This window comes from Microchirus variegatus, assembly GCF_963457635.1.
Source record: "Microchirus variegatus genome assembly, chromosome: 14".
Lineage (NCBI taxonomy): Eukaryota > Metazoa > Chordata > Actinopteri > Pleuronectiformes > Soleidae > Microchirus > Microchirus variegatus.
The window spans coordinates 12,398,518-12,414,476 of NC_139815.1; the positions used below are offsets into that span (position 1 = coordinate 12,398,518).

At 39.8% G+C, this 15,959-nt stretch overlaps 1 protein-coding gene across 1 annotated transcript in view; it reads left to right on the top strand.

Moving 5' to 3' along the window:
• Nucleotides 1-7,569: 7,569 nt before the first annotated feature.
• LOC310936474 (transmembrane protein 266-like) overlaps nucleotides 7,570-15,959 on the top strand; it is a gene marked incomplete at both ends in the record, with an annotated part of 28,982 nt that continues 20,592 nt past the window's right edge. The window contains 2 exons of the mRNA XM_083900547.1: nucleotides 7,570-7,634; nucleotides 7,930-8,121. Of these exons, the coding sequence (XP_083756673.1) occupies nucleotides 7,570-7,634; nucleotides 7,930-8,121 (257 nt within the window). The remainder of the gene's footprint in view (nucleotides 7,635-7,929; nucleotides 8,122-15,959) is intronic.

Here is a 15,959-nt window from a genome sequence, read left to right on the forward strand (position 1 = left end):
AATAGAGTGAGGAGCCGAATGCACACGCACAGTTAGAAAAGTGAATCTCCTTTTTTTTTTTCTGCTGGCATCACTGTTTTAGTGTAGTTTGCTGGATGCAGATAAAATCCCTGAGGTAAAACGTGAGAGAGACTTTATTTTGCCTCATTGTCATCTTTTGATGTGAAATCCATATTATGTAGCATGTGAGTCAGCAGCAGAGAGCAACATTATTCACTGTCTTTACTTTCATAACGGCAACAGAAAAGGCTATGATGAGCTTATGATGCAAAAATATAACGGGTAAAATATTTACATTTGGGCATGTAGACATGGTCGGGGTGAGCTGAAGTTCAAACCCGAGAGAATCAGAATGGCCGTGAATGTGGCTTGGCTGTTGGTGCCAGACGGGGCTCGTCTGAGCATTTCAGAAACTGCCGATCAACTGGGATTTTTACACACAGCCGTCTCTAGAGTTATAGAGAATGGTGCAAAAAAAAGAGAGAGAAAATATCCTGTGAGTGGCACTTCTCTGGGCAGACAAATGCTTTGTTGATGCCAGAGGTCAGAGGAGAATCACCAGACTCTTTCAAGATGATAGGAAAGCTTCAAACTTGAAGCAGATGGGCTACAGCAGCAGAGAACCATGGAAACTATTTCTACACATAATATCTAATTAAGTGGCCGGTGAGTGTATTATGCTACTATGGACAATAAGCGCCCCTGTCTGGTAACTCTTTACATTAGAGTACAGTAACAGCATGGTAATAGTATGGTATTAACTTTGTAATAGGGACATAGTATTATGAAAAATACCTAATGCAAAATTGCATGTAATAACATTGTTATTGCCAATGTAATAACATTGTTGTATCACTTATTAACAGTGTGTTCATAAGGAGATCAGGTCAGGGGGTCTGCAGCCTGCGGCTCTAGCTCGTCTGCAGTGGCTCCCTGTAGCTTCAGAAGAAAAACAAAAACATTAACATTTTTGAATTTCAAAGTGCTCTTATTAACGATCAAGGCAATAAATGAAAGTGTCTTTATATATCGTCAACTAAAAATATGTGCACATGAAGGAAGTGCACATTTGAATCCACATGGCATGTTTTCTTAAGCGTGAGCTCCAGACCATCCAAACATCGATTTTTTTATTTATTTTGTCATAACAGGCCTATATGTGCCAACAGTTTGTGTGTGTTTTCCTTTGTCAACAACTACCCTCTTAGAAATAAGGTTTCCAAAAGGGTCCTTCAACAAGGGCTGAGGTTCTACGTGGAACCATTTGCTTCCTAAAAAAAAGGTGTTTTCAAGAGTTCTTGGTAACACTTAAGGTTCCAGGTGTCACAAACTTTATTTATTATATTTATTTATACAACTTTATACATCATGTTATCTTCATTTCATGGGTCACAGACCTAAAAAAAATGGCTCTTGTGATACTAGAGGTTGGTTACCATCAGTGTAAAACCTTCTTGTTTTTTTGATGATTTTTGAATCATAATTGATAATTACCATAATATATACATTTGAAATTCATCCTCACTCATGATCCCACATAGATTTTCCATTGACATTATCAATCCATTATTATAGACATACTATAGACACTTATTACAATTGCAACATGATTACCACACTATGACCTTTAGTATTTAGACTTTAGATTATAACTTAAAGAATAGTTGTTTTTTTTTTCTTTTTAAATCACCTTGAAATGATAATAAATAAACAATTTCAAATAGTTGTGGCAGTATTTACCTTCTCTGTACTTTGACTTTTAAAGATCATTTAAGTTTAAACAGTTGAGAGATGACACCTGATGACCCACATAGAACAACAGCTTTTGTCTGTATGTGTATACAGTATCTGTATGCCTTTTTTTGTTTATATGTTTATACGCAATGCTACAGGGCAACCTTGAGAAACAGAGAGCTGGCTTTTAATGGCCCACAGAGTGATGATGATGTTCAGCAGGTAGAAGGTCTGGCTTATTTTTACTACATTAGTTACCATATTATCTTCATAAAATGTCCTCATGGGGCGAAACAAAATGAAATTATTCCTTCAGTCTTGTTGCACAGAGGTCATGGAGTTCACGAGTGAGTCTGCGTTCACTTTTCCGAGGGAGAACATTCTTCATCGCCGTTGGCCATAAGTTACATGTGTGACCTTCTGCTTTGGTCACTGAAATCCCTTGAGCAACTTTTGTCACATAATGACCTTTTCTTACCTGGCCCATATATTCACCCTCCACTATTTAATTTTATCTGCCACCCTCAAGGAATCCTGCTCCCCTTAATATCACTTCTTCCCTCTGGGTGCTCGTCTGCAGTTGCAGTCTTGTTGGTCTTTCCATTGAAAATGATTTTTTTCTGAGAATTTTCGCTGTTGCCATTCTGTGTTAGATAAGAACACCGCAGGTGCTCAGAAAGGTCAGTATTTGTATTTAAACGGCATTAATATTTGGACAGAAATAGTCAGTGACAGTGTTTATATTATAGTAAAGTGGATATAGTGAAGAATATGGTGTTATACTGAAACGACGAGGTGTCCATTCACCTATTTTGTCCACATACCGGTCGCTGGCTTCCCTATTTAACGTATCCCGGTAAATTCCACATACTTTTCGGGATTTTAACATCTTTTTTCTTTATGTATTTCTTTTCTTTCTACCAACTATGCTTCTTCTCCTCGTTCACTTGCTGTTTGTTTACGTTCGCGAAGTCATCAACATGGCCGCCACGTCCCAGAATGCAATGCGGTGCCCAAGCCCTATGCGAGCACATATTTATTTAGCATTAGCATGCTACTACTTAGTGGCTAACTTGGCGAACATGTTTCCAAAGGTAAGCTAGCGAGGCTATGGTTAGCATTAGCGTAGGGCTAACATATTACAAACACTGTGCAACCTCATTAGGCACAACGCAATTTTTAAAATTTTCGATTAGCACTAGCGTAGCTAGCTGCTGTGACTGCCATTCACGCCAGTGTTTGTATTATATTAGCTTTTAAGTTCCTGCATCATCATGCATTACCATAACGGAAAAATCTTCTTCAGCTCCCACTGTAGGAATACATACTTCCTACGGGCACTGCACTAATAAATAATAATAACAATAACAATTTTTAATTTTCGAAAATGAAAACTCAAATCATGCAAAAACAAAAACACTTTGAACATTAAACCTTTTTTAAATGTAATTTAAGCACCATCATGTTATGTATCAAAAAAACTTCTCAAGAAAAACAGAAACTGTTTATTCACTGTTTTTTTTCCAACTCTGATGAACAATGCGTTTGACCTCTTTTAAGCACGAACACAACAATCTTAAAAAGATATAATGGATAATATACTGTATAATGTCATGATTGCATTGCATAATAGCAAAAGAGACATTCAGCGTAATTTCACAACCACTACCACGTCTCTGAAAATGCACGACTCTCACCGCCGCGATGCTGAACATTGTACGAATCCATGTGCTGGGTCAGTGTTGATAACTGAACTGGCAGCGAGGCAGAGTGCCAGGAATTATTATTGCAAGCTGCGAGGCACTAGATTCTCTGGACAGCTTGTGTCTGTCATGAGTTGTTATGTGTACAGTCCTGATTGTTTGGGAACAGAGCCAAACATGCTGCTGTGTGCTGTAGATGAGCGGAGCTATGGATGAGGTGTTGTGTGTAGGAGAATGTATCTATTAGAGTATCAACCCACTGAGGCATGATACTGCTGCTGCAGATCCACGGTCTCAGAGAGAGGGAATCAAACAAAGAGAAGGACAATAGCTTTCACAATAAAATGAGTATGGTGAAGATCAGAGGTGGAAAGTACATTTACTCACAGTACTGTGATTGAGTAGGTTTTTTTTTTGTGTGTATTTGGGTCATTTGTAATTTTACTTTTCCTGAAGTATGCTTTTTTGGAAGTATTGTACTTTACGACATTTTAAATCACATCCGTTACTGAGAAAAAACACTTTGGCCTCAATTAGAAATGTGTGTGTCCCCTTGTCCTTGACTCAAGAAAGAACCCCAACCTTGTTAAAAAAGTAACTAAGTAACTTAACATGAGTACATTTTTAGACTAGTATTTTTACTTGTACATAAGTAAAATGTTATCAAACTAGTGGCACTGGTATTGATTTATAGTATAAAACAGACCATCCTGACATACATTTAAAGGTCCCATATTATGCAAAATCAACTTTTTAATCATGTAAATCCTTATATTTGGGACTCTGGAGGCCCTATCAGTCGGCAAAGTGTGAAAAAAGATGACTCACTCATGTTTTTGTGGTCCTCCTCAGTCTAAGTACAGATGAAACATGCGATGTTGACTTCCGCGCTCATTGGGACGTCACAATGCGCTAAATTCCTGGAATTGTTGTCTCGCAGAGCTCCGCTTTGTCTGTAAAACACGTGAGAGTGCTGGCGAGAGCAACAGTATCCGTAAACCAGATGTCTGTGAAAAGTTCTAATCTTGGCTCCACAGTGCAGCACAGAGTTCTACACAACCTTCCAGCCTCAGAGGATTTATCTATCCAGTGGATACATGTTATATATTATAGCACTGTGCCTGCTAGAGCCTCAATGAAGAACCCCAACCTTGTTAAAAAAGTAACTAAGTAACTTAACTTGAGTACTTTGTTAGACCAATACTTTTACTTTTACTTAAGTAAGATGTTATCAAATTAGTGGCACTGGTATTGATGTATAGTATAATAGACTATCCTGAAATACATTTAAAGATGATCTGTCTTGTTTGACATTTGACAATTTTCAAACTTTTGTCTTTTTTTTATGTGGGACACACATTTGACCAGTTTTAATTGTTTTAGTGTAGCTCTGCTTGTAAAAACAAAAATGATTTAACCCTTTAACACCTGACAATGTATGTGAGTAAGTGCTTTTGCCCAGTTTTCCAGAATAACTTTCAATATCTGGCAGTTATTTACAATTTACTGCATGTTCATGTTCAAATAGTGTATACAATGAAGAAAACAAGTTCTATTTAAAGAAAAGCAGTAGTTGCAAATGAACACCAGATGTTTGTGTGTTAAATTTGAACAGTGTAAAACAAATTTAAAATAACACTTCTTGAGTTTTTGTTTTAATGTCCAAAAACAGGCCCAAAATATGGACACTTTGCACAGGTGTTTTTCCCACTTTCCCCCTCTCTGGTGACAAAGACGCTGATATGCTGGCTTCCTGGAACACAGTGAGTGGAATTACCGTAATAAGCACATGTTGGCTTTGACGTGCAACTTCTCAGCTTTCAGAAAATCAGATTTTTTTTTCTGATAGCATGAACTGTTGCGTGATTACGGTAATGCAAAGTGCACTTACGCTATATGTTCGGGTGAAAAACATAACTAGTGTGTATTAGAAGGTCATTAAAACATTGCTTCTAGCTGTATTTTTTACTAGTCATTAAGAACATCCTCAAATGTATCTTATTTTCTCGTTTAATTTCATTTTGTAAAGGTCATTAAAATCACGCAGTTGCTATAAAAGACGCAGAAAGTATAGAGTCTTACTCTGATATTTCCTTAGCTCTCATAGTACATGAGTTGACAGCACCACAGCCTCTTTGGACCATATGGAGTTTGTGTCATCAAAGACATGCAGTGCCCTCTTGTCAAGGGAAATAAACACATCAAATTAGGAAGACTGCAGCAGCTCTTGAGACTAGACTGCAATAACATGTATTCCCTGAAAGCAGAGGGATTTTATTGATGAAATACAAAAAATATAACACTGCTGTTGTGAGATGATAGACTGTGCAAAGCAAGAGCTACGTTACCATCGACCTCCACTCTGTAGAAGAAGCCTTGTCTTGCACCATTATTACAGGAGAAAGATTAATTAGTAAGTATTGTGGGTTATGTCATTTATCTTAATGGTAGACCGTCTTCCTGTGTGTTTTGTGTTTTGAACTGGGCACTCACTGAAACCCATCCCTTTTGGTATGTGAAGGCCACCATAGTTCCTTGAAGCGCTTGGTAACGGGACGGTTGAGAAAAAGAGTCCTCAGTTTTTTGTCAAGTCCTCAGAACAGAATCTCATTTTTGAGGAACTGTTGTAAACTTGATTAGGCAGTAACTGGTTATGGTTAAGTTTAGGGATACGGTTAGTGGTCTGTGTTTGGCCGTGATGAGAACTCAAAGCTGCGCAGACATTCATGCACATGTCCTCATAGGAGAACCCTTTTTATAAAGGTTCCACCAAGAACCCTTTTAAAACCTTTTATTCAGGAAAGGGCTTTTAAAGGGTTATCTAGCTCAAAATGGTTCTTACCATTAGTGTTACCAAGAACCCTTGAAAAACCCTTTCTTCGGGAAAGGGTGTTTCCAGGTTTCCAGGTAGAACCTCAGCCCTTGTAGAATGACTCTTTTGGAACCCTTATTTCTAAGAATGTATGTGCGTTTTCTATCATAAATTGTTCATACCCATTCATGCACTGCCATCAGGATCATTTTGAGCTTAAGTGTCTTGCTTCAGAACACATTGGCACGTTACTGGAGTCAAACTCTTGACCTTCCAGTTGAAAGACAACTCTCTCTACCTCCTGTATGAAAAATATCCCCATTTAATACAGGACTTTATGTCTTTTTCCCTCTAAATAGTATTTTTTACCTTTGGTAAAATAAAAAATAGAGGCATGATCTTTTTTTCTCACACTACCATTTCACTTTTTTAAATTTACTTCAGTGTCTTTTCTTTCCTACTTTAAACACATCACCTCCACATCTCACCTCCCTTTTTCCCTCTGTCTCTTTTCGGTGTCAGCAGCCAAGTATCTAGTAGGGTTCACCTCCTCTTCCTTTGTTGCTCATCACTTCTTTAGATTTTTTATTGCTCTTCTCTGTCCTCGTCCTTGATATCCTTTTCACCCACACCTCTGTAGTCCCCCCCTCTCTCTCTCTCCATCCACCTTTTTCTGACTTCCTTTGACGTTTGAAGGAGAGTGGAGATCCACTCAGCTGACAAAGGGAGAGCGGGATGACGTCACGGCAGATATGATACACCAGCATCTGCTGTGGTCTAAAAATAAACACCACATTGCACGCACAGACACACACATACACGCACACACAGCGAGTGAGTCTGCAGCTGCACACATTTGTTTCCACCTCCATGCTCTACTGAGATGCATGGCCCAGGTTTTACACAACTGGAGCTTGTGGGCACGCTGGCTTACATGCTGCTGACCCACAACTGAGCAGCCTCGGCACAGTTTACACACTCTGACGCTGTGTGACGGCGTCGAGTGGAGGTTTTACTCCCAACAACACAGAGGAAGGTGATTATTATGAGGATTATGAAGGATGTTGTATGTGTTGAAATTCTCCTATAACAGAACAAATAAGTAAAGATGTCCAACACCTACATGGCATTTTCGGGATGCTTGTTATTATACAAAATGGACTAGAAGTGTATGTCAGTTTTTGTGCAGTTGTGAGAATAGTTTTTTTTGTATAAACGCAACATTTCTTGCAAGTGAATAGTTTGACGTATGCAATAGTTACGTGGTGATTTACACACAAAACAATCTTGCATTACAGTCTAAGTCAGGGGGTGTCAAACATGCGGCCCGCAGGCCAGAACTTGCCCACCTTAGGGCTCAATCTCGCCCGCAGGATAGAAATTGTGTAGGCTACTGTACCTGTGGCTAAATGTGTTGTGCCTCTGTAGATCCACTGTTGTAATGCACATACAATTGCACTTATTTTATTCACTTGTTTTTCTGGTTGTTCATAATATGTTTTGTAAAAAGATACGTCATTAAATGTTATGTTACGTCATGAAATGATTACTAACATGCGTTTGATGATATGGTGTAAGAATTGTGGTCATTCTTTAATTGAAATGTGTCTTTCTCTTCCTTATTTCTTCTGTTTTCTTGTGTGGAACTTTTGGCTGCTGCTGCTGCTGGCGTGGAACTAGGGAGGTCGGGCCAGCAGGTCTGTCAGACTTGGAGATCATCTCCCAGCCGGTGGAGGATGAGAACCAGTGCTTGGCTCCTCCAGTCCAGCTGGTGAGTTTCGGCTACAGAGATCTGCCCCTCGCTGCTCTGGACCTCTCGCTGGCCGGTTCGCAGCTCCTCTCCAATGCAGACGAAGATGAAAACAGAGATGGGTGAGTGCAACGGCTCTTTGTGAGCGTTCGTTTAATGTGATACAGACGCATGTTTAGATCACGGGTGAGAAACTTTCATTCTAATTTACACAACCCAACAAGCAACACTTCTGACAAAATGTACACATTTAAATGTAGATAAGCTAGAGTGAGATATAAGCTCTACATATGACCAATACAAATCATTTGCTATACGTTAACTTTTTTTGGGGGGTAATTGGTCAACTATGCATCTGTGACTACTTTAAAGTAAAGCTATGTTTTATCATTCAAGATGGAAATGCAGCAATAGAAGCGGAAACTTTTAGTCTGCACCAGCAGTAAATGAATAGAGCACGATGCAGATACTCAGCATTATCTCATCTTATGTCGAGTTTATTCAAGCTGCTTCTCTCTGAGGAGATAAAGCTGGGTCATACGTTGCCCATTTATGTGCTTTAGTTTGTCTCTAAGATAAAAAAAAGAAAAGTGGAACCATTACACTCTCATTCCCATGTTGAGCCGACAAATTGTGTTTGTTTAAAGTAAACACAATGTAGAGGTGTCAGTAAAGTAAAATGGCACGGACCCAGAAACCAGAAATGACATTGTGTCAGATATTATTTGAAGGTTGAAATCCTTCTTTGTGTTTTAAAAAAGCTTTAACAAATCCGGAAGTAAAATCACTATTTTGAAGAGCATGTATCACAAATGATGTAATATCCTCTTTTCTTTTTATATCTGAGTCACTTTAGCAACACAAGGTCAGAGTATGGTTTTTACTTCTTTGAAAAACTAATTTTGTCATATTCATGCATTTGTTTTCTGGACAGTTTTTGACTTCATATCAACCCTGTTAGTATACCCTGGCACTAAAAACGTTTATTAGGCAACTTTCAATTAAACCAGAAAAACATTATAACTGATGATAATAGACGATAAGGCCCAATTATTTTGTGCTGGTTTAAAAAGAAAACACTACACTGATGTCAAGAGTTGTTGTATAGCTGCTTAAATGCATATACAGTATGTGGTGATAAAAATAAATCAATAATTCAGAACTCATTCTCACTATGAGATGATTACAAACCTCAGCCATTGTTTTTTAATTTTTTTTTTTACCATTTTTACTACTATCCAAGCCCAAACCACCAAATGGTTAAATTTGAACATCACTGTCTGTCTGTCTCACGTTTAGAAAACATGCTCACCTCATCATGCTATCATGCATGATTGTCATTCATCGTGTGTTAAGTCCTTGACTCGGTGTCCCTGTCGCTCTAGGTAACGTTGATTTATCATGACGTGACAACTTCTTTGTCCATAAGTCGACTGAGATCAATTCATCAATTAAAACTAAATATCCACCCTTGTCCTTCCACCTGAATCTTTGTTGCAATAGTTTATAGCCCATGAGCCAGGAAACAATAATATCACACATTTAATGTCCTGTATGTCTTTTATTATGTCTGACTACACATGCTGCCACATTTAATCATATTTAAGCAATTTTCTTCCTTTTTTTAAATTCTTTTTTTATTATTTCCTCTACTTGGCTGTATTTTAGTCAAGAGCCTTGCTTTTTTTTTTTATTTGCTTATTTTAACCATAAAAGTGCCAGAAAATGTGCTGTGATTAAGTGCTTTTGCCCATTTTTTTCCAGAATAACTTTCAATATCTGGCAGGTATTTACAATTTACTGGGTGTTAAAATAGTGTATTAACATTTCAAAATGAAGAAAATGTTTTATTTAGAAAACAAACAAACACTAGTAGTCGTACATGAACACTAGATTTAGCGTGTTAAATCTGAAATTTGAACAGTATGAAACATTTCAAATCACATGTGGTCGAGTCTTTGTCTCAATGTCCAAAAACAGGCCAAAAAATGGAAACTTATGTACAAGTCGTAGCGGCGTTCCTTCTGGACGTCAAAAAAGCCACTCGCTCCCAATTAAAGGTCCTGTATGCAAGTTTTATTTTTCATTCAATCTTTTAACATGATTTATGTAAACACATTAAATCATGATTTATTATCATATTTTTATAAATTGAAATTCTCATGTTGTGGCTCTTACACGGGTGTTTTTTCCAACTCTCTCCTCTTTGGTTGTAAAGACTCTGATTCTCTGGCGTTCTGCAACAGTGCAAGTGAAAGTACCGCAATAACCACATCTCCGTCTGGTACTTACGGTAATGCTGTCGTCTGCGATACGCTCGGTGTTAAATACTTAGGTGAAAACTTACAATGCAAATAGGGAAAAAAAATACGTTCTGCTGTCTCACCGTGAGATGTCCCAAATTCTTACACCCTGGATCCTTAAACATGATGATATTGAATCCTGGTATGGGCATATGGACACCAGGTCAAGTCACAGCTGTTATTTTGATTAGTCACCATATTAACAGATTTTTATGTCCAGGCTTTTCATTCCGTTCAGCAAACCTGACTCAAACTGAGCTCTGAGGTGCTTGCTCTCTCACTAGGATGCACATCCACACCATACGCTGAAGCACGGGCTACTAAACACACGCACGCACGCACGCACGCACGCACGCACGCACGCACGCACGCACACACACACACACACACACACACACACACACACACACACACACACACACACACACACACACACACACTCCACCAGGTCCTCAATTTGACACCAAATCAAGCCTTCCTCCATTGGTTCCCTTCAGTTGTCGAGTCATGGCCAGAGACAGATGGATGTCACAGACGCACCATCAACAGTGGGCGATGCTGACGCTCACGCTATTGCTGTATCACAGCCAGTAAACCTCCCGTGTGTCATGGTGCGTACCAGGGTTAGCGTTATTTGGCACATGTTTTGATCCGTTTGCAGAATGTATATCCAGTGTGTATGTTCCACGTGCTCCCTGTTATGGGTAGGTGTTGTTATGAGAAACCATGCACGCTGCTGTTGTTCAATGGGTATATACTTCCTGTAAGTGTGCCGTAAGTCCGCCGATATCTGGGTCACTGGCTTGCTGTTGTTGAGTAATTATAAAATATCAGTATATTCAAATGAGCTTGGGTCTGAGGGCAAGAAACTAAATTTCTCCCTCTGGTCTCAGAGGCTGAAAAACGGAGCCAAACCCCTGCTGCAAAAAGCTCTAACAACAGATTTACCAGTCACTGCGGTGAAGGTTATTTTACCAGTGAGCTCAATTTACTCAAACTGTGCTTAGTGCGAAGGGGTCACTATTTCATATTCAAGTCATTAGTGCAAAATGTCTGGCAGTAAAAACGCTGCCAGTGGGAGTTGTAAAAGTCATCCTTCTTTCTTTTGGCTCTAATGAAATTCCGTTTTATTTCACCGGCCATGAGAACGTTACATCTTCACCATATACCGTAAATGCTTAAACTAATCTTTCAAATTAATCGCTATTATCATGCTGCATTATTATTAGTTTTTTAAATGTCAAAGGTGAAATAGATAAGATCTGCACCTTCCTGTGATGTTTTTAAAGAACCAGTGCTATGATACATTCAAACAAGGCCCCACATGACATCACAGCCGCGTCATTAGAATCAGAGCGATTTTGCACAATGAGAGCTTCTCACTGAACGTGTCAGTCTTCTTACCTGCAGGACCCAAGCCTATCTTATTCTGTGCAATTCAGCACCATTGGGGTTTTGGTAATTACGCTTGTGCCTCCGTCTGCTCATTACTGTATCGATCCACCTTTCAAACAGACAGATGCCGCCAGCCTCCTTAAATGACATTCACGGATGCCACGCCCCTTGCACCATCATCATGTTTTGCAACACCATGGTTTCCCATGTCAGCGCTTTTAAAGGAGACATATTTTACCCAATTTCTACAAGTTAAACTAGTTCCCTGGTGCCCTAATGAACATGTCTGTGACATGCTTTGGTCAAAATACCTGCCAAAACAGCTCTGTTCAGAACGCTTTTGAGTGCCTTTCTCTTTAAATGCAAATGAGACGCAGGAAGCTACGTCAGCATCACTGAGGCTCCGGCAGCTAACAGGAAGTTTGCATTTGGAAAAGCAATCATTTGCTGACTCTAGCCGGCACATTGCCGTCATATATAACATGTATTCACTGGACACGAAAATCCTCTGAGGCTGGACGTTTGTGTAGAACTCTGTGCTGCACTGAGCACTGTGGACAAAGCGGAGCTCTGCGATACAACTATTGCAGGAATCTCTCATTGTGAGCGTCTCCAAAGTCCCAAATATATGTATCAAAAATTATTAAAAAGTCGATTTTACATAATATGTCCCCTTTAGCATTCGCTGTATGTGAGTTGACTTTGTTGGGCCGTAACAGTATGTTAGCACCGTCAGGCCCATGTCTGTGTCCACCTGCAGAACGCCTGGAGAAAACCTGAAGAGCATGTAGCGTGGATGGATCGCTAAACTCACCTTTAGGGAAATAAAGCAGAGGAAATGAATCTTTTTATGGGTGTGTGGAATGATAAAGTGAAGTTGCGATGAGGCAAGATGTGGACAGCAAGCCACAGTCATCACAATGGAAATGTGGCAGAGGAATCTGCTGGCAGACACTACCAACCCACACACACACACACACACACACACACACACACACACACACACACACACACACACACACACACACACACACACACACACACACACACACACACACACACACACACACACACACACACACAGAGTGGCATTAACTGGCTCATTGGTTTTCTGAGACAGTGAAACAGCGTTGTGCACGGGAGAACGCTTAGACATGTGGTCGCTGGTGATGTTTAACAGACGGGTCTCGTACGCTTCTAAAACATAGGAAAGTCACAACCTTGGTCGAGGTGTTGCATTGCCATGGCGACAGGTTGTTGGGTGAGAGGTGGAAAGTTATTTTCACAGCCAATTTGGGAATGTTTCCATGTCAGAGTGGGTGTAAATGAAAACTATGCAAACTAAACTGGGATTTTCTTCTTCTTTTTTTACTGTAGCAAAACGTTGTGTAATATCAATAGAAAATCTACTGTTTTTACTTTTAAAGACTACCCAAAGTAAAATAGAATGTCATTGAATAAACGTGCGTTTAAGAACATCCCATTTACATGGTGGGTACAGGAAATGTGACATGTAGCCTGTTAAAACAGCTTTTTGCTATCGCGATTTTCCTTCAGCGTGAGGCTGCACAGCAGAAGTGAGCAGAGGGGATTAATCAAGAGAAAAGGCTCCTGTGTCAAACTGCCACCGTGTGATGAAGCACCTACTGTCAGCCATGTTTGCATATCATGGCCTGTAGCTTTGTGAAGGTGGAGCTGACCTTACTGCGCTATCTCGTGTAGAGTGTGCTAGCCTCACTTCACATGATGGCAAAGTATAGTCTCGCACACGCACACGCACGCACGCATGCATACGTATACACACACAGCACTTAGAGTATTTATACATCGAGAGAGAGAAAGAGAGAGGGAGAGAAGAAACAAGGCCAGGCCTGACAAGCTTTCTTACTGCTCTGCATAGTGGTTGTTATCTAATCCTCAGTAATCATGGTTCACTTCATATCCCGGTTTATACTGGACTGTCACACCTCATTAGAAACAATCGCCTTCCTTCATTGATGCTTCTGCACACTTTTTTTTTCTTCTTTCATCACCTTTCGACACATTTCTGTAGTTCTACTGGTGTTTCCTCTGTTTCTTTTTCACTTTCTCCTTAAATATATTGCTGCCTTTGGTTTTTCCTTATACTGAGTTCTCTCTGATACAAATTAACTGCCAAGAATCTTTTCTTATTATGTTGCCCACACTTGCCAGTACATCAAATCATCTGACCAAACCTAGCGCAGGCACCTTCACAGGAAGCTTTCAGAGGTCTCAAGGTGAAGATAGGCAAACAGGTTGACTGGAGATTACCAGCGCCTGTTTACGACATCTTTGCCAAACACTGTGTTTTAGTATCGGTAGAGATGTGGGCGACAATGTGGGTGGTTGTTCTATCTACCATCGGGGGGCAGTTGCAATGTTAGCAGTTTAGGCGCCATGGTAAGTGGAGTGTGCTTATTAATAGAGTTGGGCCCATCCATCTTCCTGTCTAGGAAAAATGCTGGGAGGACCAAGGTGGCACGGGCTTGTGTTCAGCACTTTCATGGCCGCCCACTCTCCTCCTAGTCATCAAGCTGCTTTTGTTTGTTTGCTCACTTTTTTTTTTTTTTTTTTTTTCGGTTGAAGGATTTTGGTGTATTTCAGCTTGTTTTGTGTAGGATGCTGCTAAGTGTGTGACTTTGTCGGGGGGCAAAAGTCTGGCCTCTCATTGAAGTTGCTGCTATGGCCCATCTGCTTCATGGTTAGATGTGTTGTGCGGGGATTTGATTTACTGTTTCCCTCTTATCATTTCAGATCAGTTTGGCCATTCTCCTTTGACCTCTGGCATTAATTAGCGAGGCATTTTTGCCCAGAGAACTGCTGGATATGTCACTGGATCTTTTGTCTTTTTTGGGACCACGCTCTGCAAACTTTAGAGATGGTTAAACGTGAACATCCCAGTAGATCTGCAGTTTCTGAAATACTGAGATCGGAGTCACCTTCAAAGTCACTTAATCATCAGTTAAATCACCAATTTCTTCCTAATTTTGGATGCTTGGTTGAATTGAAATACAGCTTGACAATGTCTAAAAGCAGTCAAACATGCACCAAACTTGTAAGCAACATAAACTATGTAAACAAGCTTACTGTAAACCTGCATCTGTGCCGTTTACTCTGTTTACAGGAAATGTAGTATGAGGTGGTGAAGGTGCCACTGCATGTGCACACCTGAGCATTTGATGACAGTGATGTCACCTCCCGTCCTAGGGTTTGTGGTTGACAGACGAGGAAATGGAAGCATATGTTGCCTATGGTGCTCTTCCAAATGTGCAAGGAGTCCAGGGTTAGGTACCAACACCAGATGGTTCTTCCAAATCTGTAGTGGGCAAGAGGGAACAACAGGAGCTCATGCACTGAGCCACCAACAGGCTTTAGGCCAAGGGTCCAAATGTACCATTTTGAAATAAGCACTGCTCAATTTGCAAATTTGAGAAAGCGGTCAGTGGAGGGAAATAAGCATGGCTTCATCACACAAACACAACAGGTTACTACCACCATTATTTGGTGGAAATTATACTTATACTAACCCTAGATAGATAGATAGATAGATAGATAGATAGATAGATAGATAGATAGATAGATAGATAGATAGATAGATAGATAGATAGATAGATAGATAGATAGATAGATAGATAGATAGATTTGCGTTAACGCCGTTAATAATGTGTTTAACTGACAGCACTAGTTTTTACACATATGTTTTTGGTATCCACACATATTGCAGTATCAGTAATGTGTTGTACACTCTTAGAAATAAGGGTTCCAAAAGGGTCCTTCTACAAGGGCTGAGGTTCTACCTGGAACCATTTGCTTCTGAAAAACCCTTTCCCGAAGAAAGGGTTTTTCAAGAGTTCTTGGTAACACTAATGGTTCCAGTAAGAACCATTTTGATCCAGAGAACCCTTTGAAACCCCTTTCCCTAAATAAAGGGTTTTAAAAGGGTTGTTGGTGGGAACCCTCCAAAAGGGTTCCAGGTGGAACCTTTATAAAAAAAAGGTTCTACCTGAAGCCAAAAAGGGTTCTCCTATGAGGACAAGCCAAAGAACCTTATATGGTTCTAGTTTTTTTTCTTTTCTTTTATTTCTAAGTGTGTATAATATTAGCCACATACAACTATTTGTTGCTCCATTTACTCCTCACCACACTCATCGTCATCTAAGAGAGGGAGAGCATAAACAATAGAAGAGAGTGGTTAATATTCAGTGACATGAAATGTGAAAGATTGCTTTCCTAGCCAAAGT